This window comes from Anser anser, assembly GCF_964211835.1.
Source record: "Anser anser genome assembly, chromosome: 30".
NCBI classification, from domain to species: domain Eukaryota; kingdom Metazoa; phylum Chordata; class Aves; order Anseriformes; family Anatidae; genus Anser; species Anser anser.
This window is the reverse complement of record NC_139751.1, coordinates 2,957,421-2,975,374: the sequence shown is the minus strand read 5'-3', so window position 1 is coordinate 2,975,374 and position 17,954 is coordinate 2,957,421. Positions and strand designations below refer to the sequence as shown.

The following is a 17,954-nucleotide window of genomic DNA, read 5'->3' as shown; positions in this document are numbered from 1 at the left end:
AGCGCCGCCGTCCTGTGGGGAGGGGGCGGTGGGGACCGGGCCGGGACCCCCCCCCCCGGCCACGAGACCCCCCCCCCTCGTGCCCCCCCCCCCCCCCAGCACTTACCCTCCAGCGGGATGGCGGGCGGCACCGGGGGTACGGCGGGAGGAAGGCTCCAGGCAGGGCGGTAGCAGGCACGTACTGGGGGGGGGGGGGGGAGAAATGGGGTGTCGGGGGGTGTTGGGGGGGGGGGCACAACGTAGGGGGGGGGGCGGGGGGGGTGGTCCTTACCGTGCCCGTGCTGCCCAGCGAGAGGTGGCCGAGCTGCTGGGCCAGGGGGGCCACCACGGAGGGCTGGAGGGGGACGGCGTGGTCCACGGCGGGGCCCAGCACCGCGCCCTGCACGGCTCCGTCAGCGGGGGGGGGACCGGGGGGGGGGCGTGGGGGGGGGGGCACGTGGGGCAGGGGGATGCGGGGAGCTGGGGCTGGGGGGGCACAGGGAGGGGCAGGGTGGGGGCATGGCCAATCGTGTGGGCGTGGTCACGGGCAGGGTGGGCGGGGCCTTGAGCACTGTGGGCGGGGCAGCAGCACAGGGGGCGGGGCCTCGAGCACAGGGGGCGGGGCTCTGGGCAAAGTGGCGGGGCCTTGAGCACAGGGGGCGGGGCTCCGGGCAAAGTGGCGGGGCCTCGAGCACGGGGGGGCGGAGCTCTGGGCAACGTGGGCGGGGCCTTGAGCACAGGGGGCAGGGCTCTGGGCAAAGTGGGCGGGGCTCTGGGCAAATGGGGCGGGGCCTTGAGCACAGGGGGGCGGGGCCTTGAGCACAGGGGGGCGGGGCTCCGGGCAAAGGGGGCGGGGCTCCGGGCAAAGGGGGCGGGGCTCCGGGCAAAGGGGGCGGGGCTCCGGGCAAAGGGGGCGGGGCTCCGGGCAAAGGGGGCGGGGCTCCGCCTCGGGCGTGCCCTCGGGCAGGTGCGGGCGGTGACGTCCTAAGGGTGCCCCCCCCCCCCCCCCCACTTCCTGCCCGGGCTCACCGTGGGCTGCACGAGGTAGGACGGGGGCATCCAGCGGGGCTGTGCACCTGCGGAGCAGCCGGTGGGGGGGCCGGGGCTGCGACCCCGGGGGGTCCGGCCCCACAGGGACCCCCCCCAGCCCCGTGGGGACACCCCCGGTCCCGCAGGGCCCCCCCCCCCGCGCTGTCCCCACGTACCTGGTAGGAGGAGACGGGCGAGGGCAGGTAGGGGGCCAGGGCGGTGGGCGCGATCATCCTGGTGGGGGCCAGGCTGTAGGGTGCAGGGTAGAAGCTGCGGAGCACGGTGGGGGTTGGCGGGGGGCGGGGGGCGTGCAGCCAGCAGCCCCCCTCCCACCGGCGCCACGGGGCACCCACCCGTTCTGCAGCGCCGTCGTGGGGTCGTAGGCCAAGGTCACGGTGCCCTGGGGGGACGCAGAAGGCTTGGAGCTGCCCCATGGCCCCTTCGCTCCCGAGGGGGTCTGCCTCCCGGCGGGGACCCCCTTACCGTGTCCCCCTTCTGACCCCAAACTGCCCCCGCCCCTCTGCTGCCCCCTAACCCCCAGCTCACCGCATCGCCATCCCGGGCCCAGGCTCTCCCGTTGGGCACAAACTTGCCCTGGCTCTGCCGCTTCTTCTGCCCCCCGTCCGCGAACTTGCAGAGCAGCGGGTCCGGGGGGCTGCGGGGGCAGGCCATCAGCGTCACGGCGTCACCACCCAGCCCCCGGCCGCCTCGGGCCCCTGTCTGCCCACCCCTCCCAGCCTACCTGGCACCCCCGGGGGCGTTTTGATGTACTTCCCGTTGAAGGTGGGTGATGACGGCCTCGCACTTCTCCGTGGACTCCCATCCTGGTGGGGGAGCGTGGCTGGGGCAGGGGGGCAGCACTCGGGGCCCTCCTGGGTGTCCCGGGGCCCGTGCAGCCCCCCCCCCCCCCCCCCACGTTGTTCTGGGTACCCCCCACCCCTACCGCAGCCCCGTACCGTGCAAAGCCGACGCCGCGGCTGGCCCCGTGGGGGTCCCGCAGGATGCGGGTGGAGACCACCTGCCCGAAGGGCTTCAGCAGCGCCTCCAGCTCCTGCTCGTCCACCCCCAGCGGCAAGTTGGAGATGTAGAGGTTGGTGGGTCCTGCTCCTGTTGCTGTGTTGGGGGCGGGGGGGGGGGTCAGGGGGCCAGACGGGACCGGGATGACTTCAGGATGGGGGGGGCGGTGGGGAGGGGGGCTCTGGGACCCCATACCTTGGCCATCTGCGCCTGCACCCCGCTGGCCTTGAGCGCTGTCACCGCCTTCTGGGCCGCCGTGGGGCTGTCGAAGTCGACGAAGCCATAGCCTGAAGGTTTCGGGGGGGGGGGGGGGCACAGACATGCAGTTGGGGGAACCCCCAAAAGCAAGAGAGGGGGACCCCAAAAGCCCTCTCCCCCCCCAAACCTTTGCACTTATTGGTCGTCTTATCCAGGATGGCTTTGGTGGAGACGATCTTCCCGTAACTGCGGGGAAATATTGGGGGGGGGGGGTCACCACCTGCAGCGCCCCCCGGTGCTCGTGTGCCCCCCCCCCCCGCCCCCAGAAGCACACACCCGCTGCCTGCCCGGCCCCACTCACGGCTGGCACAGCTTCACCAGGTCCTGGTCGGTGGTGCCGGGGTGCAGCCCGCGGATGTACAGGTTCGTCTTGCTCAGCTGCTCGCCCGCCCCCCCGGAGGGGCTGGGGCTGGGGGGGGGCATGGCTGGCGGCGGCGGCGCATAGGGCTGCTGGGAACCGGGGGGGGGAACGCCCGGTAAGTGCGGGTAACCCCCCCCCGGTTTCCTTCCCCCCGGCCCCCGGGGGAGGTGGGGGCAGGGTTTTGCCCCCCCGTTTCTTTTTTTTTTTTTTTTACCTTTTTGCCCCCCTTGCTGCAGGCGAACGCGGCCAGGCCGGGGCGCGGCGGCACCGAGAGCAGCATCCCCGAGCGCGCGGCGGGGCGGGCGGCTCCGCCTGGCGTCACGCGGGATCCGGGGCGGGCCCCGGCGGCCGGGTCCTAGCGCCCACCGGGCGGCCTCCCCTCCTCCAACCCACCCCCCCGCGCCTTCACCGGGGCTAAACGCGGGGCTCGGGGGCTACCAGCGGGGCTCGGAACCCCCCGGGGCCCGTGCGGGGCTCCCCCGCTGCGGAGGGTTTTGGGGCGAGCCCGTTTGGGGCGCGCGGCCCCTTTAAGGCGGCCGAGCCCCGCCCGCTCGCCGCCGCCATTACGCCTCGGCGGGGCGGGTCGCGCCGCACCATGGGCGCGGCCATTTTGGAGGCGCCGGTCACGTGCCCCGCCCCCCCCCCCCCCCCACGGATCCCTCACGCCCGCCATCTTGGCGCCGCCCTCCCCCGGCACGTGACGGCGGACAGGCCCCGCCCCGCGCCTGAAGGCGGGCAGGGGCCGCCATTTTGGCACCTCTCCTTACCCTCCCCCCTCCCCTCCCCAAAGGGCGAGGGGGGGCCGGGGGCTCCTGGGGGCAGCACGGGGGGGGGCAGGAAGCCCGGGGGGGGTCTTGGGGGGCTTTTGTGAGGTCCTGGGGGGGGCAGGGCAGGCCGCGGGGCCCTTCCCCGCAGGGCCTGTGCCCCATGGAGGGGCTGCGATGGCGCCCTGGGAGCAATGGGGGCGATGGTGGCGGGGCGGCCCCCCCCAGCCCCCCAGCTCCCAGGGGCCACGCACGGCGCCCGCCGCACGTCCGTCCACCCCGTCCGTCCGTCCGCCCCTTTGTGCAGGGAATGTTCTGGCTCTTTCAGGCCGGCCTGGCCGTGCTGAGCCAGGCCCCCGGGCACCGACCCCGCTGACTCACGCCACGTGCGGGTCGGGCTGCTGAGCTGGCAGGGACGTAGGGCCCGGCCCCCCCCCCCCCCCCCCCGCGGGCAGCAGGGGCTGGGGGGCAGCGGCGGGCACAGGCTGCCGACCCCCCCCCCCCCCCAGCCATCAGCACCGATCCTTTCCTGCTGCCCCCCCCAGCACAGGGCGCAGCTGGGGGGTCCCCAGCACCCTCCTGGTGCTGCTGTGTGAGTGGGGCCGGCCCCATTTACGGCCAGGGCTGCCCCCCCCATAAACACTCCCCCCCCATCTCCTTTCATCCCTGCCTTTCATCTCTCCCTTGGGATGGCGCGCTGGTCGTCGTGGCAACCCCCCAAAGTGCCCCAGCGTGTTGCCATGGCACCCAGAGCACCTTGGGGTGCCCGAGCCCCATCCCAGGACCCCTGCAGCACCCCCTCCCCATGGCTGTGCCCCACGGGCAGCCCCCTCCTGTGCTCCGGCGATGCCCTGTGCGAGCGTGGGGCCTTCCCCCCCCCCCTAAATCCGAGGGGTTGGTGGGAAGAGGGGGGTGGGAGGTGCCCCCGCCTTGGGCATCCTCTGCGCTCACCTCGGCCCCGCAGCTGCGCCATGGCCATCAGGGAGGTAAGGCCCCGGTACCCCTCGGCCCCCCACCTGCCCTCAAGCCCTGACTGTGGGGTCCCGGGGTGGGGGTGGGCAGCCCCTGCCGTGCCCCACAACCCCCCCGGTCTGAGGTCTCAGCCCCTAACCCCATCGTGGGGGTCCCCGTGTGCCCCCAGCCACGGCCCTGACCCTGACCCTACCTCAGCACCCCCACAGTTGCCATGGCACCCCCCCTCCTGCTGGGGCTGCTCCGGTTGCCATGGCGACCCAGTTGCCAATGTGCCCTAATGCCAGGGACCCCCCGTCACCACGGCTCCCAGCTGCTGAGGCATCCCGTTGCCATGGCACCCCATCACTTCGGCACCACGTTGCTAAGGCGCCCCGTCACCGTGGCACCTGGTCACCGTGGCACCCAGTCACCAGGGTCCCCCATCACCATGGTACACCATTGCCATGGCAACCAGTCACCAAGGTCCCCCGTCACCATGGCGCCCTATGCCATGGCACCCCATCACCAAGGTCCCCTGTTGCCATGGCACCCCATCACCAAGGTCCCCTGTTGCCATGGCACCCCATCGCCATGGTGCCCAGTCACCAAGGTCCCCCATCACCATGGCGCCCCATCGCCAACATCCCCCATGGCCATGGCGCCCCGTCACCATGGCGCCCCGTCGCCTCACACCCCTCTCCATGGCACCGCGGCGCCCTGCACCCCCAGGAGCTGCGCAGCGGCTGCTTCTGGCGGGCCGTGCTGGCGGAGGCGACGGCGACGCTCATCTTCGTGGGGGTGGTGCTGGGCGCCTCGGCGGCCCCGGCCCCCTGGCCCCGGCGCTGGCGGGGGGCCTGGCGGCCGCGGCGCTGGCCTGCGCCCTCGGGGCGCCCCAGGCCAACCCGGCGCTGACGCTGGCGCTGCTCTGCACCCGCAAGCTGAGCGCCCTGCGCGGGGCCGCCGGGCTCCTGGCCCAGTGCGCCGGGGCCGTGCTGGCCTCCGCCGCCGCGCGCTCGGCGCTGCCGGACGATGCCAGCCTGGTCACCAGGGTGAGCGCCCCCGTCCCCGTGCGTGTCCCCGTCCCGGTGCCGGCAGGCGCTGAGGCCGGGCTGTGGCCGCAGGTGAGCGCGGCAGGGACGGCGGGGCAGGCGTGGGGCTGGGAGACCTTCGCCACCTTCCAGCTGGCGCTCGCCGCCTTCGCCACCGCCGACCGGGCAGCCGGCCCCACCGGGCTGGCCCTGGGCAGTGCTGTGGCTGCTGGCGCCCTGGCTGCGGTAAGGACCCCCCCCCGTGTGCCCCCACCCCGGCCGTGGGGCTCCCAGCCCCATGCCCGGCCCTGACCCCCTGCCCCCCAGGGCCGTTCTCGGGGGGCAGCATGAACCCAGCCCGCTCGCTGGGGCCCGCCGTCGTCACCGGCATCTGGGACGACCACTGGGTGAGTCGGTGGCACCCCTGGGTGTCGTGCCCCGTCCCCCTTCCTCAAGACACCGCTGTGGGTTGGGTGCCCCTGGCTGCAGCGTGGAACTGCCCCATCCCATCCTCCCCCCGGGACAGGGAGCTCTTCTCTTACCCTCAGCTGCGCCCCCAGCTTGGGTCCTCCTGGTGCCCCCACCACAGGACGGGTCCCCCCCTGTCCCCAGCCTTGGGGTAGGGCCCTCCTGGTGTCCCCATCCCAAACGTGTGACCCCCCCCCGGGCCCTCACCCCTAGAGCAGGTCCCTCCAGTCAGCCTCCGTCACTGGTGTGCCCCCCCCGCCCCATTGCCCCTGTCCCTAGTGCTGTGCCCCAGCATCCCCTGGCACCCTTAGGGTACCCCTGCTCCCACGTCCCCCCTTCCTGGGGCACCCCCAGACCCCCACATCCCCCCGGCAGCCCCTGAGCACGTTCCCCCCCCAAAATTGGGTGCCCCCTGACCCGGCCTCCCCAGGTGTACTGGCTGGGGCCGGTGCTGGGTGCGGTGCTGGCTGGCTTCTCCTACGAGTTCGTCTTCGCCCCCGGTGCCTCGCGGGAGAAGCTGGGCGCCTGCCTCGCCTGCCGGGACGTGGCACTGGTGGAGGCCACCAGCCCGTCCCCCTCCTCGCCCCCCACCGCCCCCTCCAGGGGTCCCCCCCAAGCCGAGCAGGGCCGGGACACAGCCTGAGCCCCTGCGGCACGGGGACGGGGTGCCCGGTGCCCCCAGCAGAAGGGGGGGGACTGCGGGGGGGGGGGGGTGCCTGCTCCTTGCACCCCCCCCCCAACCTTCTTCTTCCCCCCCCAACCTTCTTCTTCCCCATGGGGATTAAAGGCAGCTTTGGGGCAGAGCTGGGTGCAGAGTGGTGCTGGGGGGCTAGGGGGGTCCTGGGGGGGGGGGGTCGCTGGGGGGGGCCCTCCCTTCATCCCCCCAGCCGTGCCCACCCCCAGCGGCCCCACGGCGGGGGCCAGGGGCTGCTCCCGTCCCGTGCCGGGCGCTGAGCGCAGCAAAGCCTTTTGTCGCAGCCTCTGCAGCCCCGGCAGATTCCTGCGGGCGCCAATGGCCGGGCCCGGCCCTAATCCCCCCTGGCCGGGGGCTTAGCGCCCGCTAAGCCAGGCTGAATAAACCGGCGGTGGGGCGGGGGGGGGCCACCACGGCCCCCCGGGGGGGGCACCCGCAGCCCCCGGGATGTGGGGCTGAACCGGGGGCACCCCCAGCCCCCAGGATGTGGGGCCGGGGTGGGCTGGCTCCCAGCACTGCCCCCCTACAGTGTCACCCAAAACCTGGCTGGGGGGGGGGGGGGTGGTCTCGGTGCTGCCCCCCACCCCCTCAAGCCTGGTGTTGACCCCAGGACCCACAGAGGGCACCTGTGGGTCAGAGCCAGCCCCCCAGGACAGCAGCCCCAGGGACGGGGGGCGTGCAGCTCTGGGGGGGTCCCTGCTCTCCTGGGGGCGTGGGGCTGCCCCAGGGGGGCACTGGGGTCCCGCACAGCCCCTCACCCACCCCCCCCTATCCCGGGCAGCGAACTGGTTAAGGGGGGGTGGCGGCGGTGGGGTCCCACCCCCCGGGGCCGGCTGGGGGGGGCGTATAAAGGTGGGTGCGGGCGGCCCCCGGGAGGGGAGCGGGGCCGCGGCGGGCAGCGGGGCCAGGCCATGCGGGAGCTGCGCTCGTCCTCCTTCTGGAGGGCCGTCCTGGCCGAGTTCCTGGGCAGCCTCCTCTACGCCCTGCTGGGGCTGGGGGCCTCGCTGCGCTGGGCCCCGGGCCCCCACGGCGTCCTGGGGGCCGCCCTGGCCTTCGGGCTGGCGCAGGCCACCCTGGTGCAGGCGCTGGGGCACGTCAGCGGGGGGCACCTCAACCCGGCCATCACGCTGGCCTTCCTGCTGGCCTCGCAGCTCTCCCTGCCCCGCGCCCTGGGCTACCTCCTGGCCCAGCTGCTGGGCGCCCTGGCCGGGGCCGGCGTCCTCTATGGGGTGACACCGGCCCCCGTGCGCGGCACCCTCGGCCTCAGCGCGGTGAGCGGGGCAGGGAGAGGGCGGAGGGGTCCGGGGGTGCTGGGGGTTTGGGGCTGGGGGCGAGGGAACGGGGACCCCAGAGGTGTTTGGGGTACTGTGGGGCTGGGGGTAACGGGAGACTGGGGAGGTTTGGGTGCTGGGGGGTCTGGGATGGCATGGGGGGGGGTGATGGGCACTGGGCACCAGGAGGGGCTCGGGGGTGAGCAGCCGGTTGGGGGACGCCGGGAGGGGGCCCCCGGAGCCAGCAGGGATGCGGGAGCAGCTCCGGGTGCCGGCGGGCGCTGAGCCCCTCTCCCCCGCAGCTGCACCCCAGCGTGGGCCCGGGCCAGGGCACGGTGGTGGAGCTGCTGCTGACCGCCCAGTTCATCCTCTGCGTCTTCGCCAGCTTCGACGACCGCCACGACGGGCGCCCGGGCTCGGCCGCGCTGCCCGTCGGCTTCTCCCTCGCCCTCGGCCACCTCTTCGGGGTAAGGGCGGGGACCTCCCCGTTACCCTCACCGTACACCCGGGGACCCCGGCGGCGTCACCGCGGGGTGGGGGTGGGGGGGGAGCCGGCCAGCCCCCCACCGCCCCCTCCTTCCCCCCCCCCCAGATCCACTACACGGGCGCCGGCATGAACCCCGCACGGTCCTTTGCCCCCGCCGTCATCACCCGCAACTTCACCAACCACTGGGTAAGTGCAGGGGGGGTCCCTGCCCCGGCCCGGTGACCCCCGCAGCACCCCGCTCTGAGCGGAGGGGGCTGCCGGAGACCCCCCCGGTGGGCAGGTCCCGGCCCCCCCCTCGCCCCGTGCTTAGGACACGGGGACAGGGCACGGGGAGCCCCCAGCCCCGCTGCCCCCGGGTGGGCGTCCCGGGGCCGGCACCGGAGCCCGGGGGGGGGGGACCTCGGGGGGGGCCGGGTGGGGGGCACGGGGGGGGGCCGGGCCCGCTCCCACGCCGCCCCCCCGCAGGTGTACTGGGCCGGCCCGCTGCTGGGCGCCGCGGTGGCCGCGCTGCTCTACGACTTCGCGCTGTGCCCGCGGCCGCGCAGCCTGGCCGAGCGCCTGGCCGTCCTCAAGGGAGAGCCGCCCGCCGCCGAGCCGCCGCCCGAGCCGCCCGCCGAGCCGCTGGAGCTGAAGACGCAGGGGCTGTAGGCCGGGCCCCGGGGGGGCGCCGGTACCGGGTCCCAGCGCCCGCCCGCGCCTTTGCAGTGACGGGGCCGCCGCGGTGCGTGTGGTGCGTGCGTGTGTGTGCGGCGCAGCGGGCGGGCGGCGGCGGCCACCGGCACCGGGACCGGGACCGAGCGGCCCGGTACGGCCGGGGTCGCCGGGACCGGGCCGGGGCCGCCCCGCCCCGCCCCGCCGCGGCGGGAGTTCTGTGTTCGGTGAATTAAACCTGCGCTTTATTTTGGTAACCGCTCTCGGCCGGCGCGGGGAGGGGGAGGGAGGAGAGAACGGGGAACCGGAGGGGGGCACCGGGGGGCACGGGGGAACCGGGGGGAACCAAGGTGCCGGGGAACCAATGCGCAGGGGACTGGGGCGCGGGGGGACCGCGGCACCGCCGGGACCGGGCCGGGCCCGCGTCGCCACGGCAACCGCGCGGGGGCTGGCGGGAGCCTGGCCGTTCCCGCGCCTCAGGGGATGCCCTGCCCTCGGGGGCGGGGCCGTCCAGGGGCGGGGCCTTTGTTAAAAGGGCAACGCCTCGCTTGTGGTGCTGCCCGTAGGGCGCTGTGGGACCGGGGTGTCAGTAGGGTTGCTGGGCCCCACACCGCACCGTAGCGACCCGCACCGCTCCGCTCCGCACCGCACCGCCCGGCACCGCCCGGGTGCTTCCAGCGAGGGAGGGGCTGCCGTGGCCCCCACTCGTGGCGGGGCAGGCCGGGGCCCACAGCCCGGCTTGGGAAGGCGTTTCCCTTTGAAGCCCGCGGGGCGGGGCTCGCACCGCGGGAACTGGGGCGGTTGTGTAACGGAGCCGCGGGGGCGGCGGGGCCGGGCGCGGGGACCGGGACCGGGATCGGGATCGGGACCGGGATTGGGATCGGGACCGGGATTGAGCCTGACACCGGCACCGGGATCAGCACCTGGAGCGGGACCGGGATCAGCACCGGATTCGGCACCGGGATCAGCACCTGGAGTGGGACCGGGACCGGGATCGGGATCAGCACCGGGGTCGGGATTGAGACCGGGATCGGCACCGGGATCGGCACCGGGACCGGGACCGGGACCCGGACCGGCACCGGGATCAGTACCAGCACCGGGATCGGGACCGGCACCGGCACCAGGGGAGACCCGAGCCCGCCCGGAGCCCCGGGACCGGGGACGGCCGAGCCGGGGGTGGCCCCCGGGGCTCTCTGACGGGGTCTCGCCAAAGGCTCCCGGTGCCCGGTGCCGCGCCGCGCTGCATGGACTGGTACATGATGAACTGCGAGCTGCTGGCCACCTGCAGCGCCCTGGGCTACCTGGAGGGCGACGTCTACCACCGGGAGCCCGACTGCCTGGGTACGGGGGGCGGCGGGGGGCGGCGGGGCTGGGGGCGGCCGGGGTCTCACGGCCCCGTCCCCCGCAGAGAGCGTCAAGGACCTGATCCGGTACCTGCGGCACGAGGACGAGACGCGGGACGTCCGGCAGCAGCTGGGGGCGGCCCAGATCCTGCAGAACGACCTCCTGCCCCTCCTGGTGCAGTACCCGCAGGACAAGGCGCTCTTCGACGCCGTCGTCAGGTACCGGCAGCCCCCCCGGGGCCGCCCCGGGCCACGGCGCCCCCTCCCCTGAGAGCAGCTGGAATCCCACGTGCCCCCCCCCCCCCCCCCCATCCGCTCGCAGGCTGACGGTGAACCTGACGCAGCCGGCTCTGCTCTGCTTCGGCAAGGTGCCGGCGGACGCCACCGCCCGGCACCACTTCCTGCAGGTCCTGTCCTACCTCCAGGCCTACAAGGAGGTGAGCCCGCCGGGCACGGGGCCCTCGGTGCAGCCCCGGGGGAGGGGGGCTCTGCCCAGACCCCCCCCCCCCAGCGCTCACGCAGGGTTTTCTGCAGGCGTTCGCCAGTGAGAAAGTTTTTGGGGTGCTCAGCGAGAAGCTCTACGATGTGCTGCAGCTGGTGAGTCCTGGGCACGGCGGGGTCGGTGCTTGGGCTGGGGGCCCCCGGGGGGGCCGCAGGGGTCCCCAGGAGCCCTCACGGCTGTGCCGCTGCAGGACTGGGAGCAGCGGCAGGAGGAGGACACGCTGCTGATCGAGCGGATCCTGCTGCTGGTGCGCAACGTGCTGCACGTGCCCCCGGACCCCACGGAGAAGCAGGTACCGGGTTGGGGGCTGCGGTGGCTCCCCCCCAGGGCCTGGCGTTCCACGTGCTGAGCCCCCCCCCCCCAACTTCGGCCACCCCCCAGGATGTGGACGGCGATGCCAGCGTGCACGACCGGGTGCTGTGGGCGCTGCACATCAGCGGGATGGATGACCTGCTCAAGTTCCTGGCCAGCGCCCAGTCCGAGCAGCAATGGGCCCTGCACGTCCTCGAGATCATTTCCCTCATGTTCCGTGACCAGGTGAGCTGGGCTGAACCTGGGACCCCCCCCAGAGCCCCCAGGCAGCGCTGACGGCTCTGCCACAGAGCCCAGAGCAGCTGGCAGCGCTGGGGCAGGGGCAGGCGGCCGCCGAGCGCGGGGAGGACACGCGGGAGCTGGAGACCCTGCGGCAGCGGGAGCTGGCGGAGAAGAGGGCCCGAGCGCTGCAGCGCCCGTCCAGGTGAGGAGGGGGCCGGGGGGGGCTGGGACCCCATCGCAGGGGTGGCAGCGCTCATCCCGTGCCCGCCAGGCACTCCCGGTTCCGCGGCTCCTACGTCATCCAGGGCCTGAAGGCCATCGGAGACAACGACGTCGTCTTCCACAAGGGGCTGCACAACGTGAGCATGGAGCAGGGGACGCAGCGGGAGGTGCGGGGGGGGGGGGAACACGAGTCAGGCTGTCCCCTCTTGTCCCCGCAGCTCCAGAGCTACAGCCACGACCTGGGCAAGGAGCCGCGCCGGGTGCCGCGGCGGCGTTGGGCCCCCCCCGATCCCGGACCCTCGCGGCGCTCTGCCCGCAACGTCCGGCTCTTCCTCTGCCACTTCTGCCAGGACTTTCTGGAGGGCTGCTACAACCGCCTGATGCTGCTGGTCAAGGTGAGGGCAGGGGGGGGCTGTGGGGGCCCGGCCCCTGCCCGGGGCAGCCCCACGCTGAGCCCCCCCTGTGCCCCCAGGACCAGCTGCTGCGGGAGAAGGCTCAGCAGCACGACGAGACCTACTACCTGTGGGCCACCGCCTTCTTCATGGCCTTCAACCGCAGCCGGGGCTTTCGTCCCGAGCTGGTGTCGGAGACGGTGGGCGTCCGCGCCTTCCACTTCATCGAGCAGAACCTCACCACCTACTACGAGATGGCGCTGATGGACAAGAAGGAGGCGGTGACCTGGGCCCGCAGGTGGGGGGCCGCGTCCCCTCCCCGCTGCCGGGACCCCCCCCCCGCGGGCTGTGCCCTGACACTGCCCGTCCTCAGGATGCACCTGGCCCTGAAGGCCTACCAGGAGCTGCTGCGGACGGTGCAGGAGATGGACCGCTCCCCCGAGCCGGCGGTGCGGGACAGCAGCCAGGTCATCAAGAGTGAGTCCGTCTGTCCGGCCGGCCCTGGAGCAGCTGCGCCCCCTCCCAGCACCCGCTGATCCCCCCCCCCCAAATTCTCCAGACAACATCTTCTACCTGACGGAGTACCGCGAGCTCCTCCTCGCGCTTTTCCGCAAGTTTGACGAGACCAAGCAGCCGCGCGCCTTCTTGCGGGACCTGGTGGAGACAGCGCACCTCTTCCTGCGCATGCTGGAGCACTTCTGCCGCGGCCGCGCAGGGCTCGTGGTGCAGGTGGGCTGAGGCTGCAGCCAGGGGGGGTCAGGGGAGCGGGGGGTGGCCCCTCCTGACTTCTCTCTCTCGCCCCCCCCCCCCCAGAGCAAACGCGTGCGGAGGAAGAAGAAGCCGCGGGCGCCCGCAGCCCTCGCCCCGCAGCCACCCAGCGCGGCCGAGCTGGAGGAGCTGTGGGCAGGGTTGGCCCCGCAGCTCCAGGCCTGCCTGCAGGTAGGGGAAGGATCCGGCCCCGCCACCACCCCCGGCTGGCCGTGGGGGCACAGGGTGATGCCGTGCCCCCTCCCCAGGGCGAGGTGCCCCTCCCCGAGGACGTGGTGCCCTTCGACGCTGCCTCGGAGACGCCGGTGGAGGAGCAGCGCGCGGAGGCTCTGCTGCGGATCCAGGGCTGCCTGCGGGGTGCCCAGGCCCCTGAGGCCCTGCGGCTGCTCCGCTGCGCCAGGTACCGGCCCCCACCAGACCCCCCCACCTGGGCAGGGCACGGGGCTCCGGTGCCAGCCTGCGCCCCTCTCCCCCAGGGAAGTGTGGCCCGAAGGGGACGTGTTCGGCCCCTCTGGTGCGGGGCCGCCCGAGGAGACCCAGCTGCTGCGGGAGATCTTCTTCGCTGCCCTGCCCCGTGAGTCCCACGGCCAAATCCTGCCCCCGAGGCAGCGGGGTCCTGGGCTGGAGACGCTCTGGGCCCTTAAAGCCACTCCCCCCGCAGGGCACGCGCCCCCTGAGGCCGAGGAGCCGGAGGAGCTCGAGGAAGAGGAGGTGGAGGAGGACGAGGAGGAGCAGACGGTGCAGGTGGCGGAGAAGGAGTTCAACTTCATGGACTACCTCAAGCGGTGAGGGGGGCCTGGCCCCGGGAGGGGTGCAGGGGGGGGCAAATGGGGAGCCAGCACGGCCCCGCTCACCAGTGCTGGGGGGGGGGGGCCCAGGTTCGCCTGCGCCCCCGTGGTCCGCGCCTGCGCGCTGCTGCTGCGGGGCTATGCCCAGAACAGCGCCCGCACCAACCACTGCGCCGCCCGCCTGCTGCACCGCCTGGCCCGCGACCTGCGCATGGAGGCCCTGCTCTTCCAGCTCTCCCTCTTCACCCTCTTCCACCGCCTCCTCAACGACCCCGGCGCTGCTGCCCACCAGGTCAGGGCCCTGCCCTCCCCACCCCTCTCCCCCAGCCCTCTGCAGCCCCCTCGGCACCCCACAGCCCTTCTCTTCCCCCCCCCCCCCCCCCCCCCGACGACTCCAGGAGCTGGTGGCCCTGGCCAAGTTCATCCTGGGCAAGTTCTTCGCGCTGGCGGCCACCAACAAGAAGGCCTTCGTGGAGCTGCTCTTCTGGAAGAACCCCACGGCCGTCCGCGAGATGACCGAGGGCTACAGCTCCCTGCAGGAGGGAGAGGGGTGAGCGGGGCCGGCACGGGGGGGGGCTGGGGAGGGGGTCGCAGCCCTCCCTCACCTCTCCTCCCCTCCCCTCCGCCTCCGCCCAGGGCTGCTGCGCGCAGGGCCCCTGCGTGGACCCCGCAGGAGGAGCAGGCGCTGCGGGAGCTGTACTGGAAGTACAAGGAGGTGGAAGGTACGGGGGCGTCGGGGGGCAGCGGGACCCCCCCTGGGGGGGCTCCATCCCTGCAGCCTCTCCCCTCCCGCAGGCCAGGACGTCATCGCCGCCATCCTGGCCGAGCTGCCGGCGCCTGGGCGGACGCGGAGGCAGGTGGTGAAGCACTTGGTGAGGCTGGGGCTGGCCAGCAGCGCCAAGGACTTCCCGCAGCAGAGGTGAGCCAGGCCCCCCCGGGGACGGGGGCAGCACCCTGCCCGGGGCGAGCGCCCATGGCTGTGCCCCCCCCCCAGGAAGGGCACCCACATCGTGCTGTGGACGGAGGAGCAGGAGCAGGAGCTGGAGCGGCTCTTTGAGGAGTTCAGGGGCTCGGATGGTGAGCGAGGACGGGGACTCCGGGGTGGGACGAGGGGGTCCGGTCCCCCGCTGACCCCTCCCCGCAGACGTCCTGGGGAACATCATGAAGAACCTGACGGCGCGGCGGTCGCGGGCCCGCGTGGTGGAGAAGCTGCTGGGGCTGGGGCTGGTGTCGGAGCGCAAGGAGCTGCACAAGAAGCGCCGGAGGAAGGGCCGCGGCCCCGAGCTGGTACGGGGGGGGCTGGGGGAGGCATCCCAAGGGTGCTGCCCCACCACAGGCACCCAACCTCCCCCTGGTCCCCGCAGGGTGAGGCGGACGCCCTGGCGGTGTCAGCCCAGGACAGCTCAGCAGAGGAGGGGGACAGCGAGGAGGAAGAGGAGGAAGAAGAGGAGGAAGCAGAGAGCGACCCCCTAGAGGAGCACTGGGTGCCCGAGGAAGGGGCCGGGCAGGGCCTGGTGCATCTTCTGCATCAGGAAGGTGGGTGGGGGTGAGGGGCTTTGGACCGTCCCCACCCCCCAGATTTAAGCCCCCCATTGGGGCTCGGCTGCAGGGGCCGGATCCTGTCTGAGCCCCCCCCCCTCCCCAGGCCTGGCCGGGCCCCTGCGGTGGCTGGAGACCTGCCTGAGGAGGACGGCCGGGGACCGCGAGCAGGAGGGTGAGCGGGGTCAGGGCTCGGGGCCGGGGGCTGGGGCACGGGGCCGGGCTGACTGCGCTCCCCCTGCTCCAGGCCTGTCCTTCCCCGTGCCCCTGGTGCCTCTCTCAGAGGAGAACGAGGATGCCATGGAGGACCGGCGCTTCCGAGCCCTGCTACGGGAGCTGGGGCTCCGTCCCCCTGCCAGTGAGCAGGTGAGGTCCCCGGCCCCGGCCCTGTCCCCCCAGGCCTGGCCCGGCCCTGCAGCGTCTCCCTTCTCCCCCCAGGAGTCCTTCTGGCGCATCCCCGCCACCCTCACCCCGCAGCAGCTGCGCCGCGCCGCCGCCTCCCTTGCCCACCATAGCCCCGACCCTGAGGGGCTCCCCCAGCACCCTGAGGGGCTGCCGGCGCCACCCAGGCACCCCCAGGCTCCTGCTTCAGGTGAGGATTTGGGCCGGGGGGCGCAGGGATCAGGCTGGGGGTGCAGGAGCTGCCTCTGAGCCCCTCTTCGTGTACCCAGCAGCGGAGCAGCTGCCGGCCCCGCTCGGATCGGACTCAGAGAGGTGAGGCCGGGGTCTCGCGTGCTGGGTTGGGGGCACCAGGCACCTGGGTTCACCCAGCGCCCCCCCGGGGCTGGGGGCCATCGGGCTCCCCTGACCACGTCCCCGCTGCTGCAGCGAGGAGCCCGTCCCCGTCCCCCTGCAGGCGGGCAGCAAGAGGCGGCGCCAGCTCGACAGCGAGGATGAGGATGGTGGAAGCCCGGGTGGGTTCAGCCCCTCTGTCCCCATCTCCTCTGGCCTCCCCTGGCGGGGTTTCTTCCCCCGTCATGCCCCCCCGGAGCCGGACCTGTGTCCCTGCCCCTATCCGTGCCCTGTCCCAGGGCTCAGCCCCGTCCCTGACCCCTTCCCCCCCCCGCAGAGGCAGAACCAGCCCCCGCTGCGCCCCGCTCAGAGGACGACGACGACCCCCAGCCTGCAGGGAGGCGGAAGCGTGCCCGCCGCCTGGAGGAAGAGGAGGAGGAGGAAGAGGACTGAGGGCCCCAACCTCCCCTTGGTGCAGCTGGGCTCTGGGCAGAGCTCCGGCACTTTGCTGCAGGTTTTTAAGCTGTTCTGAAGGGTGCTGCGACAGCAGGCGGCGGCTCCTGCCCCTGTCTCCATGCCCCACGTCTGTCCCCGTCTCCCTTTCTCCCCCCCGGTTCCTTTTTTCCCCCGTTTTGTTCCGTTTCCTTCCCCCCATCCCTTTTATATCTGGAAAGAGACCCAATAAACGACTGCAGCTCTGGGCCGGGCCTGGTGCGGGGCTGCGGGGCCGGGCGTGCGAGCGGCCCCGTCCGCGCGGCGGTGACCTGTGCCCCACTCCTGTCCCTGCGTGTTGCAACCGGCTCCTGATAACGGCGCCTATAAACGGGCCACGGGGGGCTTGGCCGCCGCAGCGGTGGCAGCAGAGGGGCGAGGGGACGCCAGCGGACGCAAGGGGGTGAGCTGGGGTGCTGGGGGGGGGGCACGGAGGGGCTGCGGCTGCAGGGGGCTGACAGCTCTGCCCCCTCTCCTGCCTCCACAGGCTGTCCTGGAGCTGCCGCCATGCCCCAGGCTCTGCTCTTCCTCCTCCTCCTCCTCCTCTTCCTCCTGGGCCTGGGGGGCGGCAGCAGCCACGTCCCCACCCTGCTGGAGGCGGATGCGCGGGGGCTGCTGGCAGAGCTCGCCCCCCCCCGGGCGCTGCGGGGGCGCGGGGTCTCCTGCCGGGACCTGCACCCTGAGGCCCTGCCCGGCTTCTCCCGGCTCCCCCCGCTGCCCCGCGCCCTGGCCCGCGCCGCCCTGGCCCTGGCGCTGAGCGGAGCCGCGTGCGGCCCCGAGGCCGAGGCAACGGTGCTGGGGCTGTACCGGGAGCTGGGAACGCCCGCGGCCACCGCCCTGCTGCGGGGGCTGGCGGGGCTCCGTGACACCCCCAGCCCCCGCGCCCTGCCCCTGCTCTTCAGCCTGGTGCACTTGGGGCACCCTGGCCCGGCTGGGCCCTGCGGCCCCAGGGCCGGCACCCCGCCGCCGCCGCCGCCGCATGGGGTGCTGGCTCCGGGGCGCCGTGGGGCCCGTGCCTGGCCCCCTCGGTGCCGCCGCGCAGCCCGGGCCCGGCGGGACGGCGAGGACGATGCCTGCAGCCCGCCGGGGGAGCAGGAGGCCCACGGGGTGCTGGATTGGGTGCCGGGCGTCAGCTTGTTCTACAACCTGGGCACCAGCATCTACTTCGCCTTCCAGGGCTGCGAGGTCCTGGCCTCCGAGCGGGCCCTGGAGGTGGCCCAGGACCTGGGCTACGCCGGCCTGGCCGCCCTCACCGCCGGTGCCGGCGGCCCCGTGGCCATGGGCCTGGGGCTGGGGCTGCAGCCGGGGCTCAAGGCCGGGGTGCGGGCGCTCTTCGGCTACTTCACGGCGGAAGGGGAAGCTCCGACGGCCCCCGCTACCTACAGCGGCCCCGTCCTCATCGTCTGAATAAAGGCCCCGCGGGGCGCCTGGCTCTGTGTCCCTGCCCCTATCCCTGTCCCCATCCGTATCCCCGTCCCCATTCCCATCCGTGTCCATGTCCCCGTCCCTATCCCTGTTCCCATCCCTGGCCCTATCCCCCATTCCCATCCCCTGGCCCTGGCCCTATTGCCATCTCCTGTCCCCGTCCCTGTCCCCATCCGTGCCCGTGTCCGTGTCCGTGTCCCCATCCCTATCCCTGTCCCTATCCCCCGTCCCCATCCCCTGTCCCCGTCCCTATCCC

At 74.0% G+C, this 17,954-nt stretch overlaps 5 protein-coding genes across 7 annotated transcripts in view; 4 read left to right on the top strand and 1 right to left on the bottom strand.

Moving 5' to 3' along the window:
- RBMS2 (RNA binding motif single stranded interacting protein 2) overlaps positions 1-2,989 on the bottom strand; it is a gene marked incomplete at its 3' end in the record, with an annotated part of 3,214 nt that extends 225 nt beyond the window's left edge. The window contains 16 exon segments of the mRNA XM_083814358.1: positions 107-139; positions 142-181; positions 272-379; positions 1,009-1,043; positions 1,046-1,055; positions 1,185-1,278; positions 1,362-1,408; positions 1,555-1,663; positions 1,747-1,790; positions 1,792-1,849; positions 1,965-2,103; positions 2,106-2,121; positions 2,221-2,312; positions 2,411-2,469; positions 2,585-2,733; positions 2,859-2,989. Coding sequence (XP_083670484.1) covers positions 107-139; positions 142-181; positions 272-379; positions 1,009-1,043; positions 1,046-1,055; positions 1,185-1,278; positions 1,362-1,408; positions 1,555-1,663; positions 1,747-1,790; positions 1,792-1,849; positions 1,965-2,103; positions 2,106-2,121; positions 2,221-2,312; positions 2,411-2,469; positions 2,585-2,733; positions 2,859-2,924 — 1,099 coding nt within the window. The 5' untranslated portion in view covers positions 2,925-2,989.
- A 1,020-nt stretch (positions 2,990-4,009) lies between these two features.
- On the top strand, positions 4,010-6,625 carry LOC310888113 (aquaporin-2-like). Its single transcript, XM_083814515.1, is given in 5 exon segments — positions 4,010-5,179; positions 5,182-5,411; positions 5,484-5,652; positions 5,718-5,797; positions 6,289-6,625. Coding segments are annotated over 5 exon segments (1,239 nt in total). The 5' UTR covers positions 4,010-4,632; the 3' UTR covers positions 6,502-6,625.
- A 92-nt stretch (positions 6,626-6,717) lies between these two features.
- On the top strand, positions 6,718-9,218 carry MIP (major intrinsic protein of lens fiber). 2 transcript variants are annotated; one of them, XM_083814497.1, is made up of 4 exons: positions 6,718-7,823; positions 8,209-8,290; positions 8,416-8,496; positions 8,776-9,218. In XM_083814497.1, exons 1-4 carry the CDS (start codon positions 7,464-7,466, stop codon positions 9,195-9,197), a joined length of 945 nt encoding a protein of 314 aa, XP_083670623.1. In that variant the 5' UTR covers positions 6,718-7,463; the 3' UTR covers positions 9,198-9,218. The 2 variants fall into 2 exon arrangements, with proteins under 2 accessions (XP_083670623.1, XP_083670624.1); XM_083814498.1 differs by having other exon boundaries at positions 8,126-8,290; positions 8,776-9,104.
- A 254-nt stretch (positions 9,219-9,472) lies between these two features.
- Positions 9,473-16,482, top strand: TIMELESS (timeless circadian regulator). 2 transcript variants are annotated; one of them, XM_083814454.1, is made up of 29 exons: positions 9,473-10,302; positions 10,370-10,523; positions 10,627-10,741; positions 10,839-10,901; positions 10,997-11,098; positions 11,188-11,343; positions 11,409-11,542; positions 11,612-11,699; positions 11,781-11,957; positions 12,035-12,252; positions 12,328-12,431; positions 12,514-12,683; positions 12,768-12,893; positions 12,971-13,122; positions 13,199-13,296; positions 13,384-13,507; positions 13,601-13,802; positions 13,909-14,060; positions 14,147-14,232; positions 14,306-14,429; positions 14,505-14,587; positions 14,655-14,797; positions 14,875-15,046; positions 15,156-15,224; positions 15,297-15,415; positions 15,488-15,641; positions 15,724-15,763; positions 15,878-15,963; positions 16,119-16,482. In XM_083814454.1, the coding sequence occupies exons 1-29, from the start codon at positions 10,206-10,208 to the stop codon at positions 16,232-16,234; spliced, it is 3,624 nt and encodes a 1,207-aa protein (XP_083670580.1). In that variant the 5' UTR covers positions 9,473-10,205; the 3' UTR covers positions 16,235-16,482. The 2 variants fall into 2 exon arrangements, with proteins under 2 accessions (XP_083670580.1, XP_083670579.1); XM_083814453.1 differs by having other exon boundaries at positions 9,474-10,302; positions 15,721-15,763.
- A 38-nt stretch (positions 16,483-16,520) lies between these two features.
- Positions 16,521-17,705, top strand: APOF (apolipoprotein F). The gene is made up of 2 exons (XM_083814499.1): positions 16,521-16,676; positions 16,761-17,705. Exon 2 carries the CDS (start codon positions 16,781-16,783, stop codon positions 17,678-17,680), a length of 900 nt encoding a protein of 299 aa, XP_083670625.1. The 5' UTR covers positions 16,521-16,676; positions 16,761-16,780; the 3' UTR covers positions 17,681-17,705.
- Positions 17,706-17,954: the final 249 nt, after the last annotated feature.